Genomic DNA, 25,634 nt, shown 5'->3' with positions numbered 1-25,634 from the left:
ATGCGAGACGCCGCCTAAGAACATTAACAAAATCAGAAACCAATGAGATAAAGTGTGGCCATCGCTCCTCCCAGCATCTTACTCAGCGCGTGGACCGGCCTATTACCGCACCATTAGTCGCCAATTAGTGCCTATTAGCTGAGCACGGGCATGGAGCGCTGCCCGGCGAGTAGCCGACGTTTCTGACCCCAAGATGGACATGTCCAGGACCAAGCCCGACAAGGACTCGCTCAAGTTCGGCATCGACAGGCTGCTGGCCGACGAGCCCTTCAAAGACGGCAAAAGTGTCAGTGTGGCCAAGCCTTTAGCGACCGTGCCCGTGCCTTGTTCGGACTGTGTCACGTCGATATTCAGGTGCTGCAGACTGAGTCCTTCGGGACAGGACAGTGTGGGGGACTTCCTGGGGCAGCACCACCACGGGTTCGGGGCGGCGGGGATTTACACGGTCCAGCCCATCAGGCCCTTCGCGACGCGACCAGGTAACACTTTTTCATTGCTACAGAAAAAAATAAAAATTTTGGTGAACTTACCAAGACTCTGACGCCCAACAGATACCACGCGTAGTTTTTGATAAAGATATTTTTCTATTCTGGTTTATAACTGATAGATATTGTTACCTGATAGCCTATAATTAAAATTTTATTCTGAAAAAAAAAAATGCAGCGGCTAGGTTAAACGGAATTTTAGCTTGGAAGGGAGACAAAAAATTAATCGTAAATTATAAACCAAAAATTTAAGTTCTAATTTATTAAAAATTCATTTTGAAATTTTTTATTTGTGTTTGGTTTGCTCTACAAATATTATGGTAATAAAAGTGTAAGGAAATATCGCAAGTACAATGAATACATGTCGTTCACTTCTCTTATCACGCATCAAGAGTGAAACCGATAAAAACTTATTATTACTAATCCTGTCATTAAAAAGTATTTTTATGTTGTGTTTAAAATTTGTTTAATGATTCTTTTTACGTACTTATTACGTATCGTATAACGAACCATATAATTATTTAGATATTAATTTTAATTAACAATGTTGCAATCATTTTTAATGGTCAAATAAAAAGAGATAATTTAAGTATTTTCCATACTCTTGCAGTGCTTTTTAAGTGCGATTATCATATTTTTTATTTTTCTTTGACCTTCGTATGTTATTTCTATGTTCCTCTAAGACTCACTTTTTCCGCTTTTAACGAAAATCGACAAGCTGACGTTTCATTAATTCAAGAAAAAATCCTATTATACAATTCATAAACCTCAAAATTCTCATGCACTGGTCACATTCAAGCCATAAAAATCGTTACTGCAATGGTAGTTTTTATAAAACTGCAACCGCACTGGCGACTGCACTTTTAAATTAAATAAATATAAATTATTATAATATTATAAAGAAAGTAGATAAAATCGAATAAAATTTAATATACCTAAGTTTCTTTTTTTTTAATCTTTTCTAAATTTTATTACTGAATCAATATAATTTTGCAAAACAATTTAAATAAAAGTAATCATTAATTCTAAAAAATAAAACCAAAATCTTTATGTTAATTTTTTTAATAATTTTCAGTATAATATAAAAATTTCATTTCTCATACCAAACACATCACTTCATGGAATCTGTGACTCCACTCCCCACTTGACAAAAGAACTTATGTCACTTTCCACGAATCGCACATTTTAAATGAGTAATACTGATTATTTTCCGTGGCGTCACATCGCGCTTATATCTGATGAAACCCTGTTTTTTAATTGCACATTTAGCACTTCGAAAATGAAAGTCCGGTCCTGACCTGCACATCATCACAGACAAATACCCACATCAACTAGCTTTCCAATTAAAAAATTATCGGTGTATATTAAGCAATAAATTCTGTTCCTTATAACATTAACACTCCTACAAAATTACCTATAAGTATAAACTTTACATTAAATTACTCTATAAAAATTTATTAGATAAGTAAATACCGTCGGATATTGAACACTTATTGTAAAATATTGCCCATCGAGTTGAATAACACGGACGGATGGACGGTTAAGCAAGAGCAGATTTCGACGAATTAGATAAAAGTGCATTATTGTAGTATAATAGTCATAGATGTTTTCTAAATTTCGTGGAATATTGTTATCTTCAGGATGTGCTGGTGTATTGTAGTATGATTAATGACAATTTGAAAAACCGATTTATTATAGCGTGAAACAATTAGAGTTGTGGTTGATAAGGTTTATAAACCGAAAATTAGATCAGAGCAGAACAAAAATCAACGTTGGAAAATCGTAGAAGAATTAAAGGAATGTGTTTTTTATTTTTAACACCATCGGTTAATTCGCATTCCGACCCGGGATAAAATTTCGTGTCCAATAAAATTCTACTTTTGCTTTTATAGCACCACCGCCACGTCAAATTAATAAATCAATTTTAATTGATCGTTTACACATGTAACGTAGTAAATCTGCAATTTTACAATTTAATTTGAAAAATAAAACAGAATTCTTTTCAGAGTGTGGTTTTATGTTATTTTTGTGACACAAATACTGGACTGAGAGGGCTCTTTGGTCTAGAAACTTCCCCTAGTTTTTGAATTTGTCAGACGCTGATTTATCTTCATAAAAAAAAAAACAAACACGTGTGCCACAACCTCAAAATTAATTAACACTGCCCGGAAACACGACTAATTGAAGTACATAATTATTTACAACGATGACAATTTATGTCTCCTGCATTTACAATTAATAAAAACGAGTAAATACCTGCTGGTAAATACGTAATTAAAGTAATAAACATATATCTACCTGCAGTTAATCGTGAAGTTCGCCAACTTCCTGACTTCACAACTGACTTTACATGAAGAAATAAAGCCAATTAATTTCTCCCTTTGCTCAAGGCTAGTCCATTTTCGAATCGTAAAAATCAAACTGAAAATATGTTTTTGTAAAATTCGGCCGTGTCGGCACGACCAAAGGGGTGTTATCTCGAGGTTATCGTCCCTGAAATTCGTGGAAATTTCGTAAAGCTTCAAGAAGTCCATAAATAACGATGCGGCCATAATTTGCGTGATTTTCCTTATCACGTTTAGTCGGCGTAAAACTAAAGAATGACACATGTTTTGGCGAGTGTGGTGGATTCCGGTAGCCAAAGTCTACCGTTATCAGCGCGTGATATCGTTACATACACATATATTGGGCTGAAGGTAACTCTTATCGTGCGTTTGAAGGTAAAATCGAGAGTTTTTCGAAAATGTGGCACTCGGTTTATTTGTAATGCGATGTTTGTTTTCGCATGGACTCCTCATAATGCCACAATTCAACATTGAAGTGTTATTGAGAATGCAATATCGGTATATCTAAAATATTTCTGCGATTTAGTTGCCATAATAAACTAGAAAATGCTTAATAACAACGAAATGACATTGTAAACAGTGAATTAACGTTACATGAGGAAAATTAAATAAACAAATTGTGGAAAAACAGCCGTTTCGTTCCTGTCTTCACGTTTTTTATGTTTCCGCAATAATGCGTGCCAAATAGTTCCACGTTTTGGATTAACTGGTAAACTGTTAAAAGAATTCTAAACATTTTAACTTGTAACCTCAATATTAAGTCGCTGGAACAGCAGAGAACAGTGGTAAAGTAATAGAATAAAATTACTCAGGTTTGCCAAAACGTTAAAGTTATTTTTTATTTTACTAATGAGCGAACTTCCGTAAGTGAAACGCGTCTTCCTGTCCCGGGGCCTTAAATTTAAAAACTCATAAAAATTACGACCTTTTCTTATTTGGTGAAGCTCGAGCATCGAAAGGCGTCTCTAGTTATCATATTTCAGTGGATTTATTTTATGACTGGAGAAACTTGACGCATAAACTATGAGCTGTAATATCACATTTTATAATTTTAGATGTAAAGATATCGCCTTATGTAATGTATTTTAATTGACTATATGTTCGATATTGTTGATAAATATATCCTAAATTAAGAAATGATGTAGGAATCCTTACGGACACGCTGAAAGTCCCCTGCTGCTTTCACGTTAGTTTCAACACACTACAGCTAGTTTTAAAATTGAAACTGGAAGGTTTATGATATTATTTTCGAGATAAAAGTAGTTAATTAATGATCGTTACACGCTTTAGACAGATATTTTAATCGCGCGTTAAACGCCAGCACGATTTTTTAATCAGCGTTAAAAGTGCCAAATATCTAACAAATAAATGATTCGAATAAATTGAAACTTGTTATAATTTTTAGGTAAAAATGGCAACTCCAGTACAAAGAACTTGTATATAGAGTGAGGCATATGAATTATTTTTCATCTTAGATTCGAACACTTGACAAATTGAATTTGATCTTCATCTCACAGTAAAAAGTTGTCGAAAAAGTTCCAAAAATAGCGTTTTTATGGTTGCAGGGCAAAATTTTAGAAATATTCGGTTTGAAAACCAATTTTTTTTGGAAAATGTTAAAAATTGCCACATTTTAATTGGCGCTCTGTAAAAATGGTGGAAATTATTAAAGAAATAGGGCCGAAAGTATCTTCTAGAGGGCGAAATCTACAAGAAAATGTATTTGGTTAAATTTCGGAAATGGTCAAAAATATGCCAAAATTTTCAAAAAGACGAAATATTGAAAAATTTTGCTTTTGGAAAAGTTGCCGAAAAATTATTAGAAAATTCAGAGATGTAGATTTCGACGCACTAATTTCAAAAATATAGCGCATTTAAAGTTCCGAGACAACATTTAGGAAATATTTGGTTTGAAATCTAATTTTTTTGAAAAATTCTAAAAAATGACACAATTCAATTGGTTATTCTGAAAAAATGGTAGGAGTTATCCAAGAAATGGGACCGAAAGGAACTTCTGGAGGTAGAAATCTACGAGAAAGTGTATTTCGTTAAATTCTGAAAATGGTTGGGCGAAATTTCCATGAAAGCGCGATATTGAAAAATTTTGCTTTTGAAAAAGTCGTCGAAAAATTTCCAAAAAAATTAGAGATATAAATTTCGACGCAGTGATTTCAAAAATATGGCGCATTTAAGGTCTCGGGAAAATATTTAGGAAATAATCGGTTTGCAATCCAGTTTTTTTTTAAAAATCCTAGCGATTCTGGAAAAATGATAGGAGTTATTAAAGAAATAGGGCCGAAAGTATCTTCTAGAAGTCGAAATCTACAAGAAAATGTATTTGGTTAAATTTCGGAAATGGTCAAAAATAGGCCAAAATTTTCAAAAAGATGAAGTATTAAAAAATTTTGCTTTTGAAAAAGTTGCCGAAAAATTATTAGAAAATTCAGAGAATATTTCGACGCACTAATTTCAAAAATATAGCGTTTGAAGTCCCGTGACAACATTTAGGAAATCTTTGGTTTGAAATTTAATTTTTCTAAAAAGTCCTAAAAATGACACAATTCAATTGGTTATCCCGAAAAAATGGTAGGACTTATCCAAAAGGAATTTCTGGAGGTTGAAATCTATGTGAAAATGTATTTTGTTGAATTTTGAAAATGCTTGAAAATGGGCGAAATTTTCATGAAAGCGCGATATTGAAAAACTTTGCTTTCGAAAAAATTGTCGAAAAATTCCCAAAAAAATTAGGGATATAAATTTCGATACAGTGATTTCAAAAATATAGCGCGTTTAAGGTCCCGGGAAAACATCTAGGAAATAATCGGTTTGAAATCCAGTTTTGTTAAAAAATCCTTTAAAACTTGCCGTATTTCAACTGGCGATTCTGGAAAAATGATAGGAGTTATTAAAGAAATAGGGCCGAAAGTGTCTTCTGGAGGTCGAAATCTACAAGAAAATGTATTTGGTTGAATTTCGGAAAAGGTTAAAAATAGGCCAAAATTTTAAAAAAGACGAGACATTGAGAAATTTTGCTTTTGAAAAAGTTGCCGAAAAATTATTGGAAAATTCAGACATGTAGATTTCGAAGCACTAGTTTCAAAAATATAGCGCATTTAAAGTCCCGAGACAACATTTAGGAAATATTTTGTTCGAAATCAATTTTTTTTGAAAAATCCTAAAAATGACAATTCCATTGGGTGAAAAAATGGTAGGAGTTATCCAAAAAATTGGACCGAAAGGAACTTCTGGAGGTAGAAATCTATGACAAAATGTATTTCGTTGAATTTTGAAAATGGTTGGGCGAAATTTTCATGAAAGCGCGATATTGAAAACTTTTGTTTTTGAAAAAGTTGTCGAAAAATTCCCAAAAAAATTAGGGATGTAAGTTTCGACGCAGTGATTTCAAAAATATAGCGCATTTAAAGTCTCGGAAAAACATTTAGGAAATAATCGGTTTGAAATCCAGTTTTTTCAAAAATCCTAAAAACTGCAGTATTTCAACAGGCGATTCTGGAAAAATGATGGAGTTATTAAAGAAATAGGGCCGAAAGTATCTTCTAGAGGTCGAAATCTACAAGAAAATGTATTTGGTTGAATTTCGGAAATGGTCAAAAATAGGCTCAAATTTTCAAAAAGAGGAAATATTGAAAAATTTTGCTTCTGAAAAAGTTGCCGAAAAATTATTAGAAAATCCAGAGACGTAGATTTCGACGGACTAATTTCAAAAATGTGGCGCATTCAAAGCCCCGAGACAAGATTTAGGAAATAGTTGGTTTGAAATTTAATTTTTTTTGAAAAATCCTAAAAAATGATAATTCAGTTGGTTACTTTGAAAAAATGGTAGAAGTTATCAAAGAAATTGGACCGAAAGGGACTTTTGGAAGTACAAATCTATGAAAATGGTTGAAAATGGTCGAAATTTTCATGAAAGCGCGATGTTGAAAAATTTTGCTTTTGAAAAAGTTGTCGAAAAATTCCCGAAAAAATTAGGGATGTAAGTTTCGACGCAGTGATTTCAAAAATATAGCGCATTTAGGAAACAATCGGCTTAAAATCCAGTTTTTTCAAAAATCCTAAAAATTGGCGTATTTCCACTGACGAGAAAAATGATAGGAGTTATCGAAGAAATGGGGCCGAAAATAATAACCCTTGAAGGTCGAAATTTACAATAGTAAACCAAATTAAGCAAAACTGAAGATAGTAATAATTAGCCAACATAAGTTTATTGCAGGAAGATTGTTGATAAAGAACAAAAACAACAAGGGGCCTAAGTTCGATCCCTGTGGGAACCCAGAAGATGGGTTTAGACTAAAATTTCTGTATTTTACAAATGAGATTCTACTGGTCACAATAACGAATTTGTGAAGCCAAGATTACAGAGCATTTGCAGTAATAGACAATGATCGATTTTATCGAAAGCCTTTTCGAAATCACTATATATAACGTCACATTGTCCATTACCATCAATGGTCTATTACGTTCACTATTTACGTTGCAAAAATCTAGGGACAGATCAACAAAAATATGGGTTTTGTTCTCATGGCACCACTTAAAGTGGGCCTCAATATACAATGTAATATCTAAAATAATTCAGTATTCATATCTTAGGTATATCGTTTATATTTTGCCTTTTTTTTCTTAATATACATAGTATTCTTTCAATGACACCATACTCAAAAACACGTTTTTAATTTCCTGTAAAGAAGTACCTACGTATTTTACAGTTAAGCTCCGCCCCCCTTGGTTCACGGCGAATAAAAAAAAATCATCACAATTGAGATAGGGTGGGTGGGCGGGCTTACATTTTGCCTTTTCGTTTTAATATGTGTAGACTTTTTTTCACAACATGAAACTTAAAACATGTTTAAAATGGAAGATTTTTGTAAGGATGGCTCCGCCCCATAATTGCAAAATCCATATTTCCTTATACAAATTTTCCATTTTAAACATGTTCTAAGTTTGTTATGAAAAGATGGCTATGTATATTAAGAAAAAAAATGAAAATTTATAAGCCCCACCCACCCACCCTATCGCAATTCTGATGATTTTTTTCATTCGTCGTAAGCCGAGGTGTGGAAAATCCTCATTTTTCTACGAAAAATTACCATGTGAAATATGTTTAAATTTTGCCTGTGTTTCTTAATATACATAGTATACTTTGAACAACACGATATTCAAAAACATGTTTTTAATTTCTTGTAAAGAAATAAGAATTTTGCAGGTAAGCCGCGCCCCCTCGGTTCACGGCGAATAAAAAAATCATCACAATCGAGATAGGGCGGGTGGGCGGGCTGATATTTTGCCTTTTTGTTTTAATATGTGTAGACCTCTTTTCACAGCATGAAACTTAAAACATCTTCAAAATTGAAAATTTGTAAGTATAAGGAAATATCGATTTTGCAATTAGGCTCGACCTCATAATTGCAAAATCCATATTTCCTTGCAAAAATGTACCATTTTAAGCATGTTTTAAGTTTCTTGTTATGAAGAGATGGCTTTGTATATTTAGAAAAAAAAAAGGCAAAATATATACAGCACCCACCCTCCCTATCTCAATTCTGATGATTTTTTTATTCGTCGTAAGCCGAGGGGCGGAACTTAATTGTAAAAATTCTTATTTTTCTACGAGAAATTACCATGTGAAATATTTTGGTTTGAAATCTAATGTTTCTCAAAAAACCTAAAAAATGACACAATTCAATTGGTTACATTGAAAAAATGGTAGGAGTTATCCAAGAAATTGGCCCGAAAGGAACTTCTGGAGGTAGAAATCTATGAGAAAATGTATTTCGTTGAATTTTGAAAATGGGCGAAATTTTCATGTAAGCGCGATATTGAAAAATTTTGCTTTTGAAAAAGTTGTCGAAAGATTCCCAAAAATTAGGGATATAAGTTTCGACGCAGTGATTTCAAAAATATAGCGCATTTAACGTCCGGAGAAAACACTTAGGAAACAATCGGTTTGAAATCCAGTTTCTTTCAAAAAGGAGTAACCGAAGAAATGGGTATGGTATATATAACATCACATTGTCCATTACCATCAAAGTCTTCAGATATATACTGGGTAAATGCGGTGTCCCGGCGGCACAATCCGTGTTTTTTCTAGACGCAATGTGATAATTAACGAGATCTCGAGCAAGCGCTTTTTGAATCACCCTGTATAACTGTGTACAGTCTACCTCGACCTAACCTTGCCGTGGTCGGTTTCAATTTTTTTTTCGCATAAATAACCAAGTTGTGTGAAGAATTATTTTCTGCCCGCCATTAACCAGTTTCCTTAAAAAAAAATGGCGCACTTCATGTAGCTCTTTTCCACGGGTCTCATCTCTTGATGAATCTTCTTCGCCTCTGTGAAATATGATTATTACAAAATTTTTCAAGGTTGTTTCCCATGCCGAGGACGGTCTGAAATTTATATCCTCGTACAGTTAACTTTACGATTTATCTATGCAATAAATTGCAAACTAGCCACAATCCAATAATATCCCCGATACGCGAGTTTACACACGTCCAACTTCTGGTAATCATAATCGCAGCGTGATAGCCGATCAACTTTATGTGAAAAAGCCATTAGAAGGTTCCCTCCTGCCGGTTCCCGCTAATAATTTAGTCACTTAACTTGTTTCGGACCATTTGTCACGATTATAAGGACTGGTTCTCAAATTGATCATTACACGTCATTGATATTATAATTTTATCCATTAGAATCGTGTTTGCTTTACGGCCCGGCCAATTAGGCTCAGTGCGGCACGGCGGCGGCGCGGGGAGGGGGGCCGCGGGCGCGTGGACCCACGCCACAACCGCCTTCCAAAAAAGGACTTTTTAATAAATTCCGAAAGAGAAAATAAAACCGGGGTTTAAAGTAGCACGCTCAGGTTGATTGTAGCTGCAATTTACACCCACCGAATTCAGGTTTGATTAGAAAAATTGTGACGATGTTCCGCCGCTGGTTCGTTGCGTAACGCACTCGAAACAGAAATGTTAAAGACGTCGTCGACTTTTACGATTGGCGTATTTCTTCCGGATTAGAGATGTGTCGTCGCGTCGATTTCGCTAATTTACGGCCGGCCCGGCCCACAATGCTTTTACGGCCGGTCATGGTTGTAATTAATCGTGTTTTATTATTTACGGCGGTTTGCGGTGTCATAATGCCATAAAGCGTTTATGCGGGTTGTATAATTCGGGCTCGCGCAAGCATCACACAATAGAAAAAAATAAAAAGCTACGGTCCTGTCATAAAAATCAAATCAGTGAGGAACGGCAATAAAGTCGAAAACAGACTATAATGGTTTGTAAATATACATCCTTAAAACCGTTGATGAGTACCAAATTTTGTGCTCCAACATAAACAACGTTCGGTGTATAGTATTATCATAAACACTTTCAGATGCTTCAGTTTACAGTTGTTAGCTTTAAGTATTCCTAGTTTGTATATACAGGGCCCCTTAAGTGTTTAGATGATGCTAATAGACACGCATCTATATCCAGAGAACATTTGCTTTGATTTGTTGTGCCTGGAAATAAACCAGTTAACTTTAACGATTATATCGTGGTGTTTCCAATAAAACAAAACTTAAATAAATATACTTACCAGGTTATATGGTATTTAGATTAAAACCGACCATTTATCACCCAACGTTGTTTATTTGGCATCCGAATTCGATTTTATTCCACTGTTACGCCATTTTATTGCGTAAATACCGACCGAAATACCACAATTTTGCAACCGACGAGACAATGGGCAGCTTGTCGATCCGACAGGATGCCATCTCCTAAACAAGAAATCGCTTCTGGCAATAAACACCGGGACACTAGTCTGGGAAGCATCACGCGCGACCCATAAGCATATACAAACGATTTCATGTGCTTCCTAATTTTTATCGCTTGTTTATTAGATTTATAGTTTCCAAGAAATATCGCCCGATGAAAACTTAATTAGGCGAGGCTTCCTTCGCCCGGCGTTAAACGATCGATCAGCCAATTAATATCATTCGGCTTTTTCTACTTCCCGTCTTCAAAGAACCCATTCCCAGTTATCACGTAGATCAAACGCGATCCAAACAAAAATTTACGGCCTCAGTGCCGATCCTTGCGGTGCTCCACTTTATCGATTCGTTTTTTTCGTTTCAGCTGTTCGGCTTCCGGTGCCGCCGCCGCCGCCCTCCACCTCCCCCGGCCTGGCGCTGAACCAGAGCAACAACAAGAGGAAGAGGTCGTGGTCGCGAGCCGTGTTCAGTAATCTCCAGAGGAAGGGCCTGGAGAGGAGGTTTCAGCTACAAAAGTACATAACGAAGCCGGATAGGAGGCAGCTGGCAGCTACGCTGGGGTTGACGGACGCGCAGGTGAAGGTGTGGTTTCAGAACAGGAGAATGAAGTGGAGACACTCGAAGGAGGCAGGAAAGGGTGGAGAAAATAGTGCGGATTCTACGCAGGATCAGGACGTTCACATAGACGTTGATACCGTGACCGAAAATGACTGACTGTTGTATCGAATTTTGTACATAACGATTAAAGTTTTATTTGTAAATGTGTGTTATTTTTTCGCGGGGGCGGGGGTTTTTTAAATTGCTATATTTACGACTAGAATTTATCCTGGATAAATAAACACGTAATTCTTTTATTACTTCCCGCAGCGATTTTAAGTTTGAAATGTTTATTTCATGAAAATTAAAATTTTTGCTGAAAAATTACGTTCAACTGTGTAAAAACACGGCGTAAAAATCTTAAAATTTTGCACTCAAAATTATTTTACAAAGCCGCAGGTTGCTGTTGTAACGTGATTTTGATAATTTTTGGTTTCGGGAAGGCGCCAAAAGCCAACTTTGTAAACACTGTGTATGTGAAGCAGTCATAAAAACCGTTTTTTCATTTGATATAATGTTACTAAATTGATAACATTAGAGAATTTAAATGACTCGGTTATGCAACCAACAATGCACGATTGCATTGGTGCTGACTATACTTGTCCACGGACTTCCCTTCAAGTTCAATTTTTCACAATATTAAGTGCATGAAAAATCTGCAGTTTTTCATATAGAATTTTCCTCGCCTCCTAAGCACAACAAATACTGTATGCATATCAGTGCGTAATTTTAATAAATAAGTCTTTATATCAAGTTTGCGACATTTTATTGACCACAAACCTGTGTTCAGTGTCGGATTGTGGAAATTTCCCGGTGGGCCCCAAAAAGTCTACTTTTTTTATATACATTTTTTCACATATATAGGATGTTACAATTACAAATGCTATCAATGTACCTAACAATATAATAGACGCATAAAAAAGTATACCAGGTGTCTTGAAAATGGAGAATTACTCTTCAGTATGTACTTACATACGGGGGTTTCGGGAGACCCAAAAAAGTAATAAAAAAATTCTTTATTTTTTTATTTGTTGAAATCCACCTTTTATTTTTTTTAGGACAATAACTACAACCATCAGTAGTCATTAATCGTTTTGCATTATTATTATTAATAAAACAATCTGTTATTTTTCATTAACAAATAAACCAAAAAAACATTTAATAAGACATTTATAAATAATAGAGAAGATCGGTCAAAGCTGCATGAAAACAATCAAATTACTTTGTAGAGCAGCTAGACCGCCTGATTCGCAGATAAACATTCATATGAATAATAAAAAAAGCAAATTTTAGGCTAAAAAACCCAAAATAGGTCCTAATCTAGGCGATACAACCGGGGATTTAGGCCCGAAAATGTCAAAATGGGCACAACATCTGGTTTTCTTTGAGACATACATTTATTTTATTATTTTACATAATCAGCGATCCTCATCTTCGCCTTGTCGTCGCTTGAGAACTTGTTTGATCTAGAGATCAGAGCGTGCTCAGGCCAATGTCGACTCTAAGCATTCAGAAGCGACCATTTTGACATGCAACTATTTTTTTTTTAACTAAGAATTAAATCTTTAATCTAAAACATTGTGTTCTACTTTGTATGAATTTTTAAAAGTTATTAGTGACAATTTTTGTGTTTATTTTCGATATATTGTATGATATTTACAATGAGAAAAAAAAATAAAATCTGAAAAACAGAAAATTGAAAAGTCGACAAATTCTTAAAATTGTTAAACCGAAAAATTGAATAATTGAGAAATAGAAATGTCGAAGAAGTGATAAATTGAAAAATTGGGAAATCGGAATATCAAAGAATCGATAAAATAAAAAATTCCAAAATTTAAAAACCGAAAAATTGAAAAATCGGGTAATAGATACACCAAAATTTAAAAAAGTCGGATAGTTATTGAAAAATAGAAAAATCGGAAAACGAGAAGTAAAAAATCGAAAAACCGAGAAATTGAAAAACCATGAGATCGAGATATTGGGAAGTCGAAAAATCGAAAAAATTGAGAAACCGAAATAGGCCAAAGTCAAAAAAGCGAGAAACATCGAAACATCCAAATCTGGATAAACACAGAAATCAAAAAACAGAAAAACTACAAATCGAAAAATCGAGAAATCGAAATATCAAAAAGCTGAAAGTTCTAAAATTTAAAAATTAGAAAAATTGAAATATCGAGAAATCAAAAAATCAAAAGATATATAAGATATTCAAAATTCCTGCCTTGTGCATATAAGTAAGCTCGTAGTTAGTCATCAGGACTGATTTTGGCAATGACCCCCTAAAAAAAGAGAGGGTGGGTGGGGGGGACTAATACCTGTCAAGATAAGATTGATTTTAGCAAATGACGTATCCTCTAAGAAATTTATTTAAATTAACGTCAATTAATAAAGAAAAAACACTAGAGACTCCAAAAGATTTTCAAATTCTTTTCACAGGAATACCTAGAACCTCAAAAAATTAACTCAAAAACAGGTCAGGTTAGAATTTTCCAAAAACAGAAAACCAAAGTCCCCCAAAATTGTTTTAAATAATTTACAAAAAAAAATCTCCATTGGCTCCCAAAATAATACAACAGGAGTACACACGAGTCTGCCAAATTAAAAAAAAATACTGCGGCACTCAAAACTTTTTCAGATTAATAAAAAATAAAACACTAAAAGCTCAAAGGATTTTTTCAAGTTCATCCAGCAATAAAACATCTGATTCCTATAAATTTATCCGGAAATAAAACTTCAGGAGACCTAAAATTGCGAATTTGTCAAGTGTCAGCATAGTTTTGTCTAGAAAAAATCGACCACTACAAATTTAACCGTATTTTTCCAATATTATATCTGAAGGCATTGATGGTAATGGACAATGTGATGTTATATATACCATACTCATTTCTTCGGTAACTCCTATCATTTTTCCAGAATCGCCAGTTGAAATACGGCAATGTTTAGGATTTTTGAACAAAACTGGATTTCAAACCGATTATTTTCTAAATAGTTTCCCCAGACCTTAAATGCGCTATATTTTTTAAATCACTGCGTCGAAACTTATATCCCCAATTTTTGGAAATTTTTCGACAACTTTTTCAAAAGCAAAATTTTTCAAAATCGCGCTTTCATGAAAATTTCGCCCATTTTCGACCATTTTCAAAATTCAACGAATAGTTTTTCTCATAGATTTCTACCTCCAGAAGTTCCTTTCGGTTCATTTTCTTGGATAACTCCTACCATTTTTTCAGAGTAACCAATTGAATTGTGTCATTTTTTAGGTGTTTTGAGAAAAATTAGATTTCAAACCAAATATTTCCTAAATGTTGTCTCGGGACTTTAAATACGCTATATTTTTGAAACTAGTGCGCCGAAATCTACATCTGTGAATTTTCTAATAATTCTTCAGCAACTTTTTCAAAAGCAAAATTTTTCAATATCTCGTTTTTTGAAAATTTTGGGCTATTTTTGACCATTTCGAAATTCAACCAAATATATTTTCTTGCAGATTTCGACCTCCAGAAGACACTTTCGGCCGTATTTCTTTAATAACTCCTATCATTTTTCCAGAATCGCCCGTTGAAACACCGCAATTTTTAGGATTTAAAAAAAAAACGATTATTTCCTAAATATTTTCCCGAGACCTTAAATGCGCTATATTTTTGAAATCAATGCGTCGAAATCTACATCTCTGAATTTTCTAATAATTTTTCGGTAACTTTTTCAAAACCAAAATTTTTCAGTATTGCGCTTTCATGAAAATAAAGTATTATTATTATTACTATAAAATTTCGCCCATTTTCAACCAGTTTCAAAATTCAACGAAATACATTTTCTCATAGATTTCTACCTCCAGAAGTTCCTTTCGATCCAATTTCTTGGATAACTCCTACCATTTTTTCAGAGTAACCAATTGAATTGTGTCATTTTTTAGGATTTCTCAGAAAAATTAGATTTCAAACCAAATATTTCCTAAATGTTGTCTCGGGACTTTAAACGCGGTATATTTTTGAAATTAGTGCGTCGAAATCTACATCTCTGAATTTTCTAATAATTTTTCGGCAACTTTTTCAAAAGCAAAATTTTTCAATATTTCGTCTTTTTGAAAATTTTGGCATATTTTTGACCATTTCCGAAATTCAACCAAATACATTTTCTTGTAGATTTCGACCTCTAGAAGATACTTTTGTCCCTATTTCTTTAATAACTCTTGTCATTTTTCCAGAATCGCCAGTTGAAATGCCGCAATTTTTAGGATTTTGGAAAAAAACTGGATTGCAAACCGATTATTTCCTAAATATCTTCCCGAGACCTTAAATGCGCTATATTTTTGAAATCAGTGCGTCGAAACTTACATCCCTAATTTTTTTGGGAATTTTTCGACAACGTTTACAAAAGCAAAATTTTTCAATATCGCGCTTTCATGAAAATTTCGCCCATTTTCAACCATTTTCAAAATTCAACTAAATGCATTTTCTCATAGATTTCTACCTCCAGAAATTCCTTTCGGTCCAATTTCTTGGATGACTCATACCATTTTTTCAAAGTAACCAATTGAATTGTCATTTTTTAGGTGTTTTGAGAAAAATTAGATTTCAAACCAAATATTTCCTAAATGTTGTCTCTGGACTTTAAATGCGCTATATTTTTGAAATTAGTGCGTCGAAATCTACATCTCTGAATTTTCTAATAATTTGTCGGCAACTTTTTCAAAAGCAAAATTTTTCAATATCTCGTTTTTTGAAAATTTTGGGCTATTTTTGACCATTTCCGAAATTCAACCAAATACATTTCCTTATAGATTTCGACCTCTAGAAGATACTTTCGGCCCTATTTCTTTTATAACTCCTATCATTTTTCCAGAATCGCCAGTTGAAATACCGCAATTTTTAGGATTTTTGAAAAAAACTGGATTGCAAACCGATTATTTCCTAAATATTTTCCTGAGACCTTAAATGCGCTATATTTTTGAAATCACTGCGTCGAAACTTACATCACTAATTTTTTTGGGAATTTTTCAACAACTTTTTCAAAAACAACAGTTTTCAAAATCGCGCTTTCATGAAAATTTCGCCCATTTTAAACCATTTTCAAAATTCAACGAAATACATTTTCTCATAGATTTCGATCTCCAGAAGTTCCTTTTGGTCTAATTTCTTGGATTACTCATACCATTTTTTCAGAGTAACGAATTGAATTGTGTAATTTTTTAGGTGTTTTGAGAAAAATTAGATTTCAAACTAAATATTTCCTAAATGTTGTCTCGGGACTTTAAATGCGCTATATTTTTGAAATTAGTGCGTCGGAATCTGCATCTCTGAATTTTCTAATAATTTTTCGGCAACTTTTGCAAAAGCAAAATTTTTCAATATCTCGTCTTTTTGTAAATTTTGGCCTTTTTTGACCATTTCCGAAATTCAACCAAATACATTTTCTTGTAGATTTCGACCTCTAGATAATATATTAATAACTCCCACCATTTTTTCATAATCGCCAATTGAAATGTGGGAATTTTTAACATTTTCCAAAAAAATTGGGTTTCAAACCGAATATTTCTAAAATGTTTGCCCTGGAACCATAAACACGCTATTTTTGGAATCTTTTCGGCAACTTTTTACTGTGAGTTGAAGATTGAATTTAATTGTCAAGTGTTCGAATTTACGATAAAAAATATTTCATATGGCCCCGCCCACCCACCTCGTTTTCTTCTCGATCACTCATTTTATTGGACGAAAAGTGGATTTTACATTGATAAATAGTGGAATCTAAACAAAAAAAGATGAAATTCCTTTAATTTATATTCGCCAAATGGCAATTTGGCCTGTTTTCGTAAAAAAAATTATTATCACTCCTGCATGTGTGATTCATGAATCCATATCGAATTTTCATCCCAGACACCCAGATTTTTCGGGAAATTTTATAACATTTTACAATTGAACTTTGAAATTGAAGAGAATAGTCGAATTCGATACATTTTTTAAACAAGCAGAATTTGTCGGACTATCCTTCAAGGATAAGAGTCAGTTACCCCATTTTCTCGAGAATGTGCGAAAACGCCCATCTTTATAAAATAGTGATAAAATAAAAATAATAATGTTCATAACATTTTGCAATAATGAAATATATATTTTGCAATTACGCACCGCCCCTCGATCTAACAACCAATGAAAAATTCATCACAATTGAAACCAGGGCGGGTGGGTGGGGCTTAATCTTTGTTGTTGTTTTTTTAATATATGTATAGAATTCTGTTTCAACAACAGTTTCTTGTTGGGAAAAGAAGACTTCGTATATTAAGAAAATAGGGACAAAATATAAGCCCCGCCCATCCACCCCTTTTCATAATTTTTTTATTAGCTTTGTTTTTCTTGGTAGCGTTATCAAAATTCCAAAAAATACATCATTTTTTCAAAACGCCAATGTCGCCAGAAAAACTGAAAATAATAATACACAAACAACATCTGTATACAATACCCCACTTTGTGGGTTGTGTTGTAAAAGTCGCTCTAATTTTTATTTATATCCACGTAGCGCCACCTATGTAAAAAGAAAGAAACTAGAACATCGAAACGTCACTTTCGACAACAAATATATATTTGTTGTATTACATAATGAGATAAATGACTTCCTAGTGACTATAAAAACGTTTTCTGGGGTCACAATACATATAGTAGCAACATATGTTACAATAGATAAGTCAAGATAACATAAAATATCCATACAGGAAGGGATTTTTTTCCATTTTCAGTTACAAAGATAAACGATTTTTTTTCGATAAAAAAAGTGTGTTAAACAAGTTCTCCCAACGATCCAGAGTCTTTGGCACTAAATTCACGCCGTATTTTCCTACGTGGTAGTCGCATCCACCCATCGATTACAAATCAACTGATAAACTATATACATTGTCCAAACTATATACTTCCTATTTTATACACGCTTTAACACAACGTAATAAATTCTGTGTTTGCTTCAAAAGATAAGAGTGAGGAACGTTTTCGACGTTTTCCGGCTGACTAAAATGCGAAACCGCAATTAAAAGTGTTCATCCACTCAAACACACCCAAAAAATGGAAATCGTGCAGCGAATATTAACAGCGGTAAGTGCAAAAATTAAAACCAATATTTAAATAGTAAAAAAAAAATGTTTTAGCTTGCAATACAACTCATCCATGGCATATCCGCGGCACAACTACACCTAACCGCTGTCATCATCTACGCTGCCGTAAACCTAGTGTTTTTCGTGTTTTTCCTCATCATGATCACGTTCTGCACGTGCAAAAAGTGCTTTGGTCGTGAAAACAAAGACCTTTTAGATGACACCTACATCCACTTCAACACCGTGGATTCCGACGTCAAGAGTAAAGAACGGACGTCACGTTACAGCATGGACACAGAACACGAATTTAGTTACTATGATAATATAAGTAATAACCAGCGACCAGCGTCAGAAGTCGCCACGATGAAGCTTTTAGGATATTAGTAATTTATTTATGTTTTACAATAATGTCAGTAAAAATCCCGCTAATAAATCTTTCGTAAATATTTGCATAGTGGAAACACTCACGTTCCTGGTGTAAATTCGCAGTACCACCAGTTGAGTAAAATGCGTTTCCGCCGTTATCACTGTGATTCATAAGCCCCAATGATAAGAACAACGAATGTTAGTGCTAAAAGTGTAAGACGGAAGGTAAGTCTAGGTTTGTTTTGTTGTAATCGTGACGTGAGTAACGTTGTGCGTCCAGAACCCATGGATCTGGTGCAAGAAGTCCGGACCCATCCCAGCATCATCATCATTATAATCGGGTTTATGGCAACCGTTGCATCGGCGATTTACGTGTGCATCAATAAAAACCACATACCGAGGGATAAAAGAGATCGCGATTACCACGAGATAGACGCAGATGGACAAAGAGTGTCGATAATAAGTGATTATAGTACCAATGGGGAGTACACGTTTTATCGAGGGTCACCCTCGAGTAGCCGAACTACTTTTCTATAGATAATCTCACGATAGCAAGTGATGAAATTAGTTGTATTATTATTTCTCGATTAAAGTGCCAAATGTGGTTCCTTGTTTTACTTTGTTTTACTTCTTTTGTGGTGTCGTTCACCGTGTGTCTTTTCATAAGCTTGATGATATTGAATTTTTGCTACAAGAGGTGGATAGGGAGGAGGTATGAAGTCAATGTTGAGAAGGAAGTGTTCCAAGCTAAAGTGAGGGAGCTGATAAAGCCTGACGATGAATCAGACGAAGAAAACCGGGATGAGTAAGTAAGTGTGGGATTTCTGCGATGGCGGTCACTGTGATTTTAAAGCAAATTATTGTGAAAACTTTTCTTAGTAGACGTTATCGGCAGTTTTCGCAATGTTTTGTACATACGGTTTACATTATATAATTCTGTAGTGAAAAACACACAAACAACGTGTCAATGTCATTGTCTCCTTCGAACACACTAAAAACTAGCAGAAAATTTGAACAAAATAAAAAGTGTCACTGTGAAGAATATGACATCTATTGTTCTGTACGGAAAAAGAGATGCAAGAAGACTAAGATAAAGTATGACAGATAGAGATGGAGATTAAACACATCTATAACTATATCATTAAAATTAGGCAATTAGGTGATAAGTTTTAATTCTTAAAATCCGTCAAGATACATTTAAAGAAAAATAACAAAGAAAGAAATAAGAGGAGAGGGAAAAATAAAATTATTATAGTGAAAAACAAAGTGAGTGATGAGAGGCGAAATTGTAAGGAACAGAGACAGAAGCGGCGAAAGAAGAGCGACAGCATTGACAGAGGGGAGAAAAGCGAAAGAGAGAGAATAGAGGAAAGAGACAAAAGTTTTCCAATTATTTATTTCACAACACGCGCACGTATTATGTTGATAAGCTGATAGCGTGTGTCAACAAAGAACACGAAAAAAAAACAAACATGAAATTCTAAAAACTGAAATAATATAGATAAAGATTAATCTCAAAATCTAGTGCAAGTAGCTCCTACAAATGCAATGGTAAAAATAAAATGAAAAATTACTACCATACTTCTTAAAAACAATTTTTTATATCACAGTGTCCGAATTTTCGCGAATCCCATTACCGCAGTTCCCACGAATTGTTTTGATGCTCCCGTTTCTTTCAGTGTCTTCTTGTAACCCGTTCCACTCACCTCCTGGCGGCGACCTGCGACCATAACTGCACTATTATAATCACCACAGCCCCATTTCGCGCTGCATTTATTTATTTTGGTCCGTCGAAAGGATGCCATGTATGTGTTAATATTTTCATCCAAGTATGTTATTGAGGTACAGTTAGGAGCGTGTATTAGTGTTCCGTTATGTCACACAGAAAACTTGGCGAGATGTAAATGCTGCGATTACGAAATTTTATCGCCTGAAAAAAACACAATCAGGGAAAACTACTAGAAATCGTCATTATCCGTGTGTAGGAAGCGTTACCATTACCATTGTTGATTGTTGAGCCTTAATTGAGCGAGTACAGTTAATCGGCGCCCTGTGCAAGCAGATGGTCGAGTGAATATGCAAGAAAATGGAAATATGGTCGCCTGAGAAGAGGTTACGAGTTGAAGAGATCACGGAGGTTTTTTTTGCGAAGCGGAGAAAGCACGGGAACGATAATGGAAGAAAGTAAAAAAGTGCGTGCAGAGAAAAGGAACGTCTTATTGTGGAATTCCTCCTCGACTTCTTTATGATGTGGCCGAGTGTTAAGCAGCTGACGTGGTTATCACAACGACCAGACGCATTTAGAAACGATAAATCATTGTAATGTGGATTTTAGAAATCTATTTATTTCTTTGCTTTGGAGCTAGATAATGATACGCTCCAACAAAAATAACTAAATGAGCACGCAAAAAACGTCGATATCGTTGTAATAAAATCAATAAAGTGTACGCTAAAAACCCGCATTTCTTACACAATAAGCACAAGAAGAAGATAACCTAGTTTTCGAAGCACACTTTTAGTTTCTGTATCAGCTTGTGCGCTTAAATTAGTACGTGTACATGGAGGTACACTGGAAACTCTGTTATCTTACAAACCTTGTCAACCATGTCAACCCATCTGGGTACATTTTTAACAAACAGCTGATATGGGTTGTCACGTCATCAAAAGACATGGTAAACTTTGACTGTACAAAGTAATTTCGAGGAAACCGGCATTTTCGTACTTTGCAAATCGTAAAACGTCGCTTTGAGAGGTTCTTTCAAATCTTTATATTTTGCGTCATAGCACACTTTGCAACCCACAAAGCCATCCTTCTTGGAAAATGAAAAACCTCCATCTGCATAGAAAGAAACGTTTTACACCTCCATTTAGGAGCCGTTGAACCCGCGTTAGATTGTAGGTAAAATCCGGATCTGATTAAAAAGTAGCCACCTCAGAACCACCGACATCCTTCACTCTTTCCCGGAACGAAATCGAATTTTTGAAAATGAGTCAACCGTCTCTAGAAAAGCCGTTGATTGTTCTTCGTAAAGAAATTACCTCTTCGAACTTTCACGATTATCCAACCCGTTGCGTGTAATTATGAAAAATTTCCAAAAGTCGAAAAACGGTCCCACGAATAAATTGATACGAACAGTTAAGGAATTTACTTAGCGCAACCGTTATATTTGGCAAAATAATTAGCCGATCTGTTTACTGAACCGTTTTTTAACATCATGCATTATTAATAATGGGTGAATTAAGAAAAAAGTCCGTTTTTTCCACGACTCTGACGCTAACGTGGAGTTAGCCCAATTAATAAACCCACTTCTCCAATAGATCATACGCAATTAAATCAAATTAACTGTGGACGAGTGGTCCCCAACAAGTGAAACTCGTGGTGGTTGTGGTCATTGTACGGTACCACCACGTTTTGCTACCGCTGGCCCGCTCCTCGCCGGCGTTTCCGACACAGGTAAGTGGGTCAACGTATATAAAGACAAGTTCAAGGTATCTAAGAAGCATTTGCGGTAGTTATCTCGACAAGTGCATGTCTGTCTACCTGTAGTGACTGTCTGTGATCTAGTGAAGGATAAGGTGAGTACCAGCACCCTTTTCTCGACATTCCTTGTCCCTTCGATTTTTGTTTTTTCAAAACGGGCTGACGCCACTCCGGCGACCCACTTGCGGGAAATTCGACGCCAGCGCAAGAAATGAACCGCGTCCCAACTAGTTATAACACAAAAAGCCCGATTTTGAGATCGTATGTAGATCGAGCAACTGTATTTCAAGAGCAACCGGTCGTTTACCCGAGCGCTCTTTAATTATCGCTAATTGCAGCGATTGGGTGAAACCATCGCTATTGTGGTAACGTTATTGTCAAAAATTATCCGGACGCATCAGAAACCATCGCGTTCTAGAAATTACCGCATAGAAAGTACCATCACAATCGCACGCTTAAGTAGGCCGATGAAGAATTTGCTCTTCTCGCGCTTTTTGATCCTGACACAGATCGACGATGAATAATATTCAATTAACAAATTACGGTAAAGTCAAATAACGGTGGCCTACAAACGGCACGCCACTGAACTCGGGCGGATTCTCGGGTCAGCAATGCGACTTTGAAGAGAAATTCGGAGTTTGGGATTTATGGGTGATGCAATAAAATTTCGGGCACGTTTTCAGGCACGTAGCTTTGGGTCAAGGTTTTCTGGGATCTTGACGACACACAAACGGATAAATTAAAGAACGCGAACAAGAATTTATTTATTTGGAGGAAATGTGCACCTGAAATCGATTAATTCACGGTGGCCACGATGAATTGTCTCGGTTGCTGAGTCGGATTAAGCGGGTGTTACACTTTTTGGGGGGTTTCAAACCTGCAAGAGAAATTTCCATTCAGTTAAATAGTTAACAAAATTTTAAAAAATATTCACTCACAAAAACTCAAATTTAAAAAAAATTCTAATTTGTTAGTGTTGTCTTTTGTCGAAAGATAAATTTTCACAATGCCGATCTACTTAACAATGACAACTTTGAGCGTGTCGAATTTTGACAAAAGGCCAATGTAATCGAACTTAGAAACCTCCTCTGAAAGATTATCTAAATCCTCTTAGGAATGTTGTAACAGGTAGCTGGCGAAAAATACACGTGGTCCAACGGACTGTGTTAAAATTAAAGAACTTCAAAATGAAAATTTCTTAAACGCCAAATTGTTACGTAAAATGTAATCGTCTTGGTAAAAATAATGACAATAATTTCTTTAACACACTTGTTCAACAAATAATTACATATAAACAATAGCTAAACAGCAATTACCCAATTTTAAGTAGGTTTTTGGTTCACTTGTGGTTTTAGCGGAACTTTAGACTGTCAAAATTGACTCTGAGCAAATAAAGCCATTTGTTTAAAAAATGACTTTCGCAATTCCATTGTTCCCATTTTCCTCATTCGGGTTCTAAGTAGTACCAACGCCATTTTCAGAATGTACAAGCAAACAGTAGGATGGGGCCTCTTCGCCCTGCTAGTCAGCAGTTCCATAGTCAGCACCATCTCCTACCCCTCAGACGGCGGCTTCGTCCCCGTCCGAACCCCCCAGCTCCCCGCCCAAAGGATAGAACGTAAGTTCGCCGAAAAACCGAACGCTATTAAAAAAGTAGCCCTCGATGATTTAGATGACATCCAAACCAACAACATCTCCGACAACGGAGGCGGCGGCTTCTCCTGGTCGAACCTTTTAGGTACGTAATCACGTTCAGCCAACGCAAAAAATTGCTTTTTCAAAACCAAGATTTACTACTTCACCGTCTGCAACGTAGTTGACTCCTACTTTCCAGGCATGCTCATGCAGATGATCTTCAACCCGGGCGCCCAACAAGGCCCTAATAAATCCGAGGGTTTGGACGACACCGGCGTCGCGCCGTCCCCATGGGCCAACTTGCTGTCGGTCGGACTCAAGATCCTCACTGCCATTCTCGGGGGTGGCGCCGGAGGCGGCGGCGACGGCATCGACAAAGTGGACAACGGCTCACCCATGCAGGTTAGTCGCTTGTGGAGTAGCAAACGGTTTCGCTTCCGCTTGGTAGCATAGTCGGCGTGTATATATTGTAAAATTCGCACTAGTAGTGGCTTGCGTTGCACAGGGAGTTCTGGCGGCGATTATTTCATCGGTGCTTGGATCTAGGGACCCCGAACAGGTCAACATGATGGCTAAACAGGCTGGGGAGGTACGTCATTAACAATAACGCCGCCCAACGATGTAGATATAGTGGAGATATTAACCTCGCGAATTTTGGGGAATGTCTCTACTATATCGAGAGGTGCAAGCCCGGTCTGACTTCTCCGTTTCTAGTTTATCAACATCGTGGTAAACCTTTTGGATGCCTTGAAGACGTCGTTCTCGCATAGATCGATGGCGGCGCGAACCATCGGCAAGAAAGATTCGATCAGCGATGCCGCGGTCGCCGGGATTGCTATGATGAAGGGGTACGTCAGGTCGCTCTCGAGTACCGACAGTACTTGCATGCAGAAGTACATGTGTGACGCTAACAGCGAGTGTTCGACGGATATCGGACAGAGCTCTCTCTTCTGTCATCTCGGAAGGTGAGTTAATACGAAAACACAAAAATACCGACTAAAATTTTTTTTTCAGTTACGCCGCTAGCTTCGTTTTGGATAGATCGTCGAGTTCGACCACCTTCGACTTGCTCTACGAAGCCGGAAGGAGAGGCAGGTCCGGAGACAACTGTCGCCAAGCGTATTTGGAATGTAACGAAGTTTGATTTAGCACCCAGTATACAAACTGCGACGCAATAATTTATTTGTAAAATAGTATTTATTTTTCATAATGGCACACGATTTTAGTCGAAACGATGGAAATCAAGGACTGGTCCATGCTTTGTTAGTGGATGTGGTTATTTTTTACTTTGTTTGAGTGGGTGAGTGAACGGGTGAACGCTGCGAGCGAATGGGGTTCTTGTACAGTATAAATTATAACACGATTGCAATAAAGTTTATTTATTTATCAGTGTAACGTTCTTATTGAAGCCAAATTTGTGACGAAGAGGTTTCACCAAGTGGAGAAACTGCGCATGCGGAGGTTTTGTTAAACTTGAAAATCTTTTGTTATTTATACTGTAATAAAAATAAAATGTTTCAGTATTTAAAAACTGTCTTTTACTGCATCAAAAAGGTCAACAGAAATCTGTAAATGGTCTCAGATTCCAAAAAACTGGCGATTTCGGTTAGGTTTTGTGTTTTGGCAGCTGTAGTTTTCACACTGGAGATCGAAATCTTAAAATAATACTCAGAATACACAGCGGTAAAACCAAATTTTATTTAATACGATAATGTAGTACTTCAAAAGGTCGATAGCAAATAAAGATGGTATCTGGTAAAATACCGATAAACATCTCGTTTGTTTAGACATAATTTTGAGAGCTCTAGCTAAGACAACAAACATCATAAGATAATCGGAATAAGATCACGAAATTAAAGCAGTCTGTTACGTTCTAAAAATTTC

General features: G+C 35.6%; 3 protein-coding genes and 1 long non-coding RNA gene across 7 annotated transcripts; 3 read left to right on the top strand and 1 right to left on the bottom strand.

The window, feature by feature from the left end:
- Positions 1 to 17: 17 nt before the first annotated feature.
- LOC135135866 (H2.0-like homeobox protein) lies at positions 18 to 11,357 on the top strand. The gene is made up of 2 exons (XM_064065018.1): positions 18 to 479; positions 10,961 to 11,357. Exons 1-2 carry the CDS (start codon positions 194 to 196, stop codon positions 11,308 to 11,310), a joined length of 636 nt encoding a protein of 211 aa, XP_063921088.1. The 5' UTR covers positions 18 to 193; the 3' UTR covers positions 11,311 to 11,357.
- Positions 11,358 to 17,982: 6,625 nt separating this feature from the next.
- Positions 17,983 to 19,251, top strand: LOC135124648 (uncharacterized). Its single transcript, XM_064049878.1, has 3 exons — positions 17,983 to 18,269; positions 18,323 to 18,859; positions 18,915 to 19,251. Exons 1-2 carry the CDS (start codon positions 18,240 to 18,242, stop codon positions 18,650 to 18,652), a joined length of 360 nt encoding a protein of 119 aa, XP_063905948.1. The 5' UTR covers positions 17,983 to 18,239; the 3' UTR covers positions 18,653 to 18,859; positions 18,915 to 19,251.
- A 2,857-nt stretch (positions 19,252 to 22,108) lies between these two features.
- Positions 22,109 to 25,281, top strand: LOC135124629 (uncharacterized). 4 transcript variants are annotated; one of them, XM_064049865.1, is made up of 6 exons: positions 22,109 to 22,210; positions 23,597 to 23,733; positions 23,788 to 23,853; positions 23,950 to 24,152; positions 24,465 to 24,715; positions 24,765 to 25,281. In XM_064049865.1, the coding sequence occupies exons 2-6, from the start codon at positions 23,598 to 23,600 to the stop codon at positions 24,892 to 24,894; spliced, it is 786 nt and encodes a 261-aa protein (XP_063905935.1). In that variant the 5' UTR covers positions 22,109 to 22,210; position 23,597; the 3' UTR covers positions 24,895 to 25,281. The 4 variants fall into 4 exon arrangements, with proteins under 4 accessions (XP_063905935.1, XP_063905929.1, XP_063905921.1 ...); XM_064049859.1 differs by having other exon boundaries at positions 23,932 to 24,152; XM_064049851.1 differs by having other exon boundaries at positions 23,597 to 23,853.
- Positions 22,867 to 23,664, bottom strand: LOC135124655 (uncharacterized). The gene is made up of 2 exons (XR_010279818.1): positions 23,432 to 23,664; positions 22,867 to 22,992 (listed from the first exon to the last, which is right to left on the bottom strand). It is a non-coding gene; the product is annotated as an uncharacterized LOC135124655 (long non-coding RNA).
- Positions 25,282 to 25,634: the final 353 nt, after the last annotated feature.

Source organism: Zophobas morio, unplaced genomic scaffold, assembly GCF_036711695.1.
Source record: "Zophobas morio isolate AGI-343-1 ecotype UQ-CSIRO unplaced genomic scaffold, CSIRO_AGI_Zmor_V1 ptg000002l, whole genome shotgun sequence".
Classification (NCBI taxonomy): Eukaryota; Metazoa; Arthropoda; class Insecta; order Coleoptera; family Tenebrionidae; genus Zophobas; species Zophobas morio.
The sequence above is the reverse complement of the archived record's forward strand: the minus strand, read 5'-3'. Positions and strand labels throughout refer to the sequence as shown.

Excerpts from the sequence above, each read along its gene's own strand:
- LOC135135866 (XM_064065018.1), top strand. The coding sequence starts at position 194 with ATGGACATGTCCAGGACCAAGCCCGACAAGGACTCGCTCAAGTTCGGC. Across the intron at positions 480-10,960 it reads GCCCTTCGCGACGCGACCAG|CTGTTCGGCTTCCGGTGCCG; the intron begins GTAACACTTTTT and ends TTTTCGTTTCAG.
- LOC135124648 (XM_064049878.1), top strand. The coding sequence starts at position 18,240 with ATGGAAATCGTGCAGCGAATATTAACAGCG. Across the intron at positions 18,270-18,322 it reads TGCAGCGAATATTAACAGCG|CTTGCAATACAACTCATCCA; the intron begins GTAAGTGCAAAA and ends AAAATGTTTTAG.
- LOC135124629 (XM_064049843.1), top strand. The coding sequence starts at position 23,598 with ATGTACAAGCAAACAGTAGGATGGGGCCTCTTCGCCCTGCTAGTCAGC. Across the intron at positions 23,854-23,931 it reads CTCCTGGTCGAACCTTTTAG|TTGACTCCTACTTTCCAGGC; the intron begins GTACGTAATCAC and ends TCTGCAACGTAG. Across the intron at positions 24,716-24,764 it reads CTCTTCTGTCATCTCGGAAG|TTACGCCGCTAGCTTCGTTT; the intron begins GTGAGTTAATAC and ends TTTTTTTTTCAG.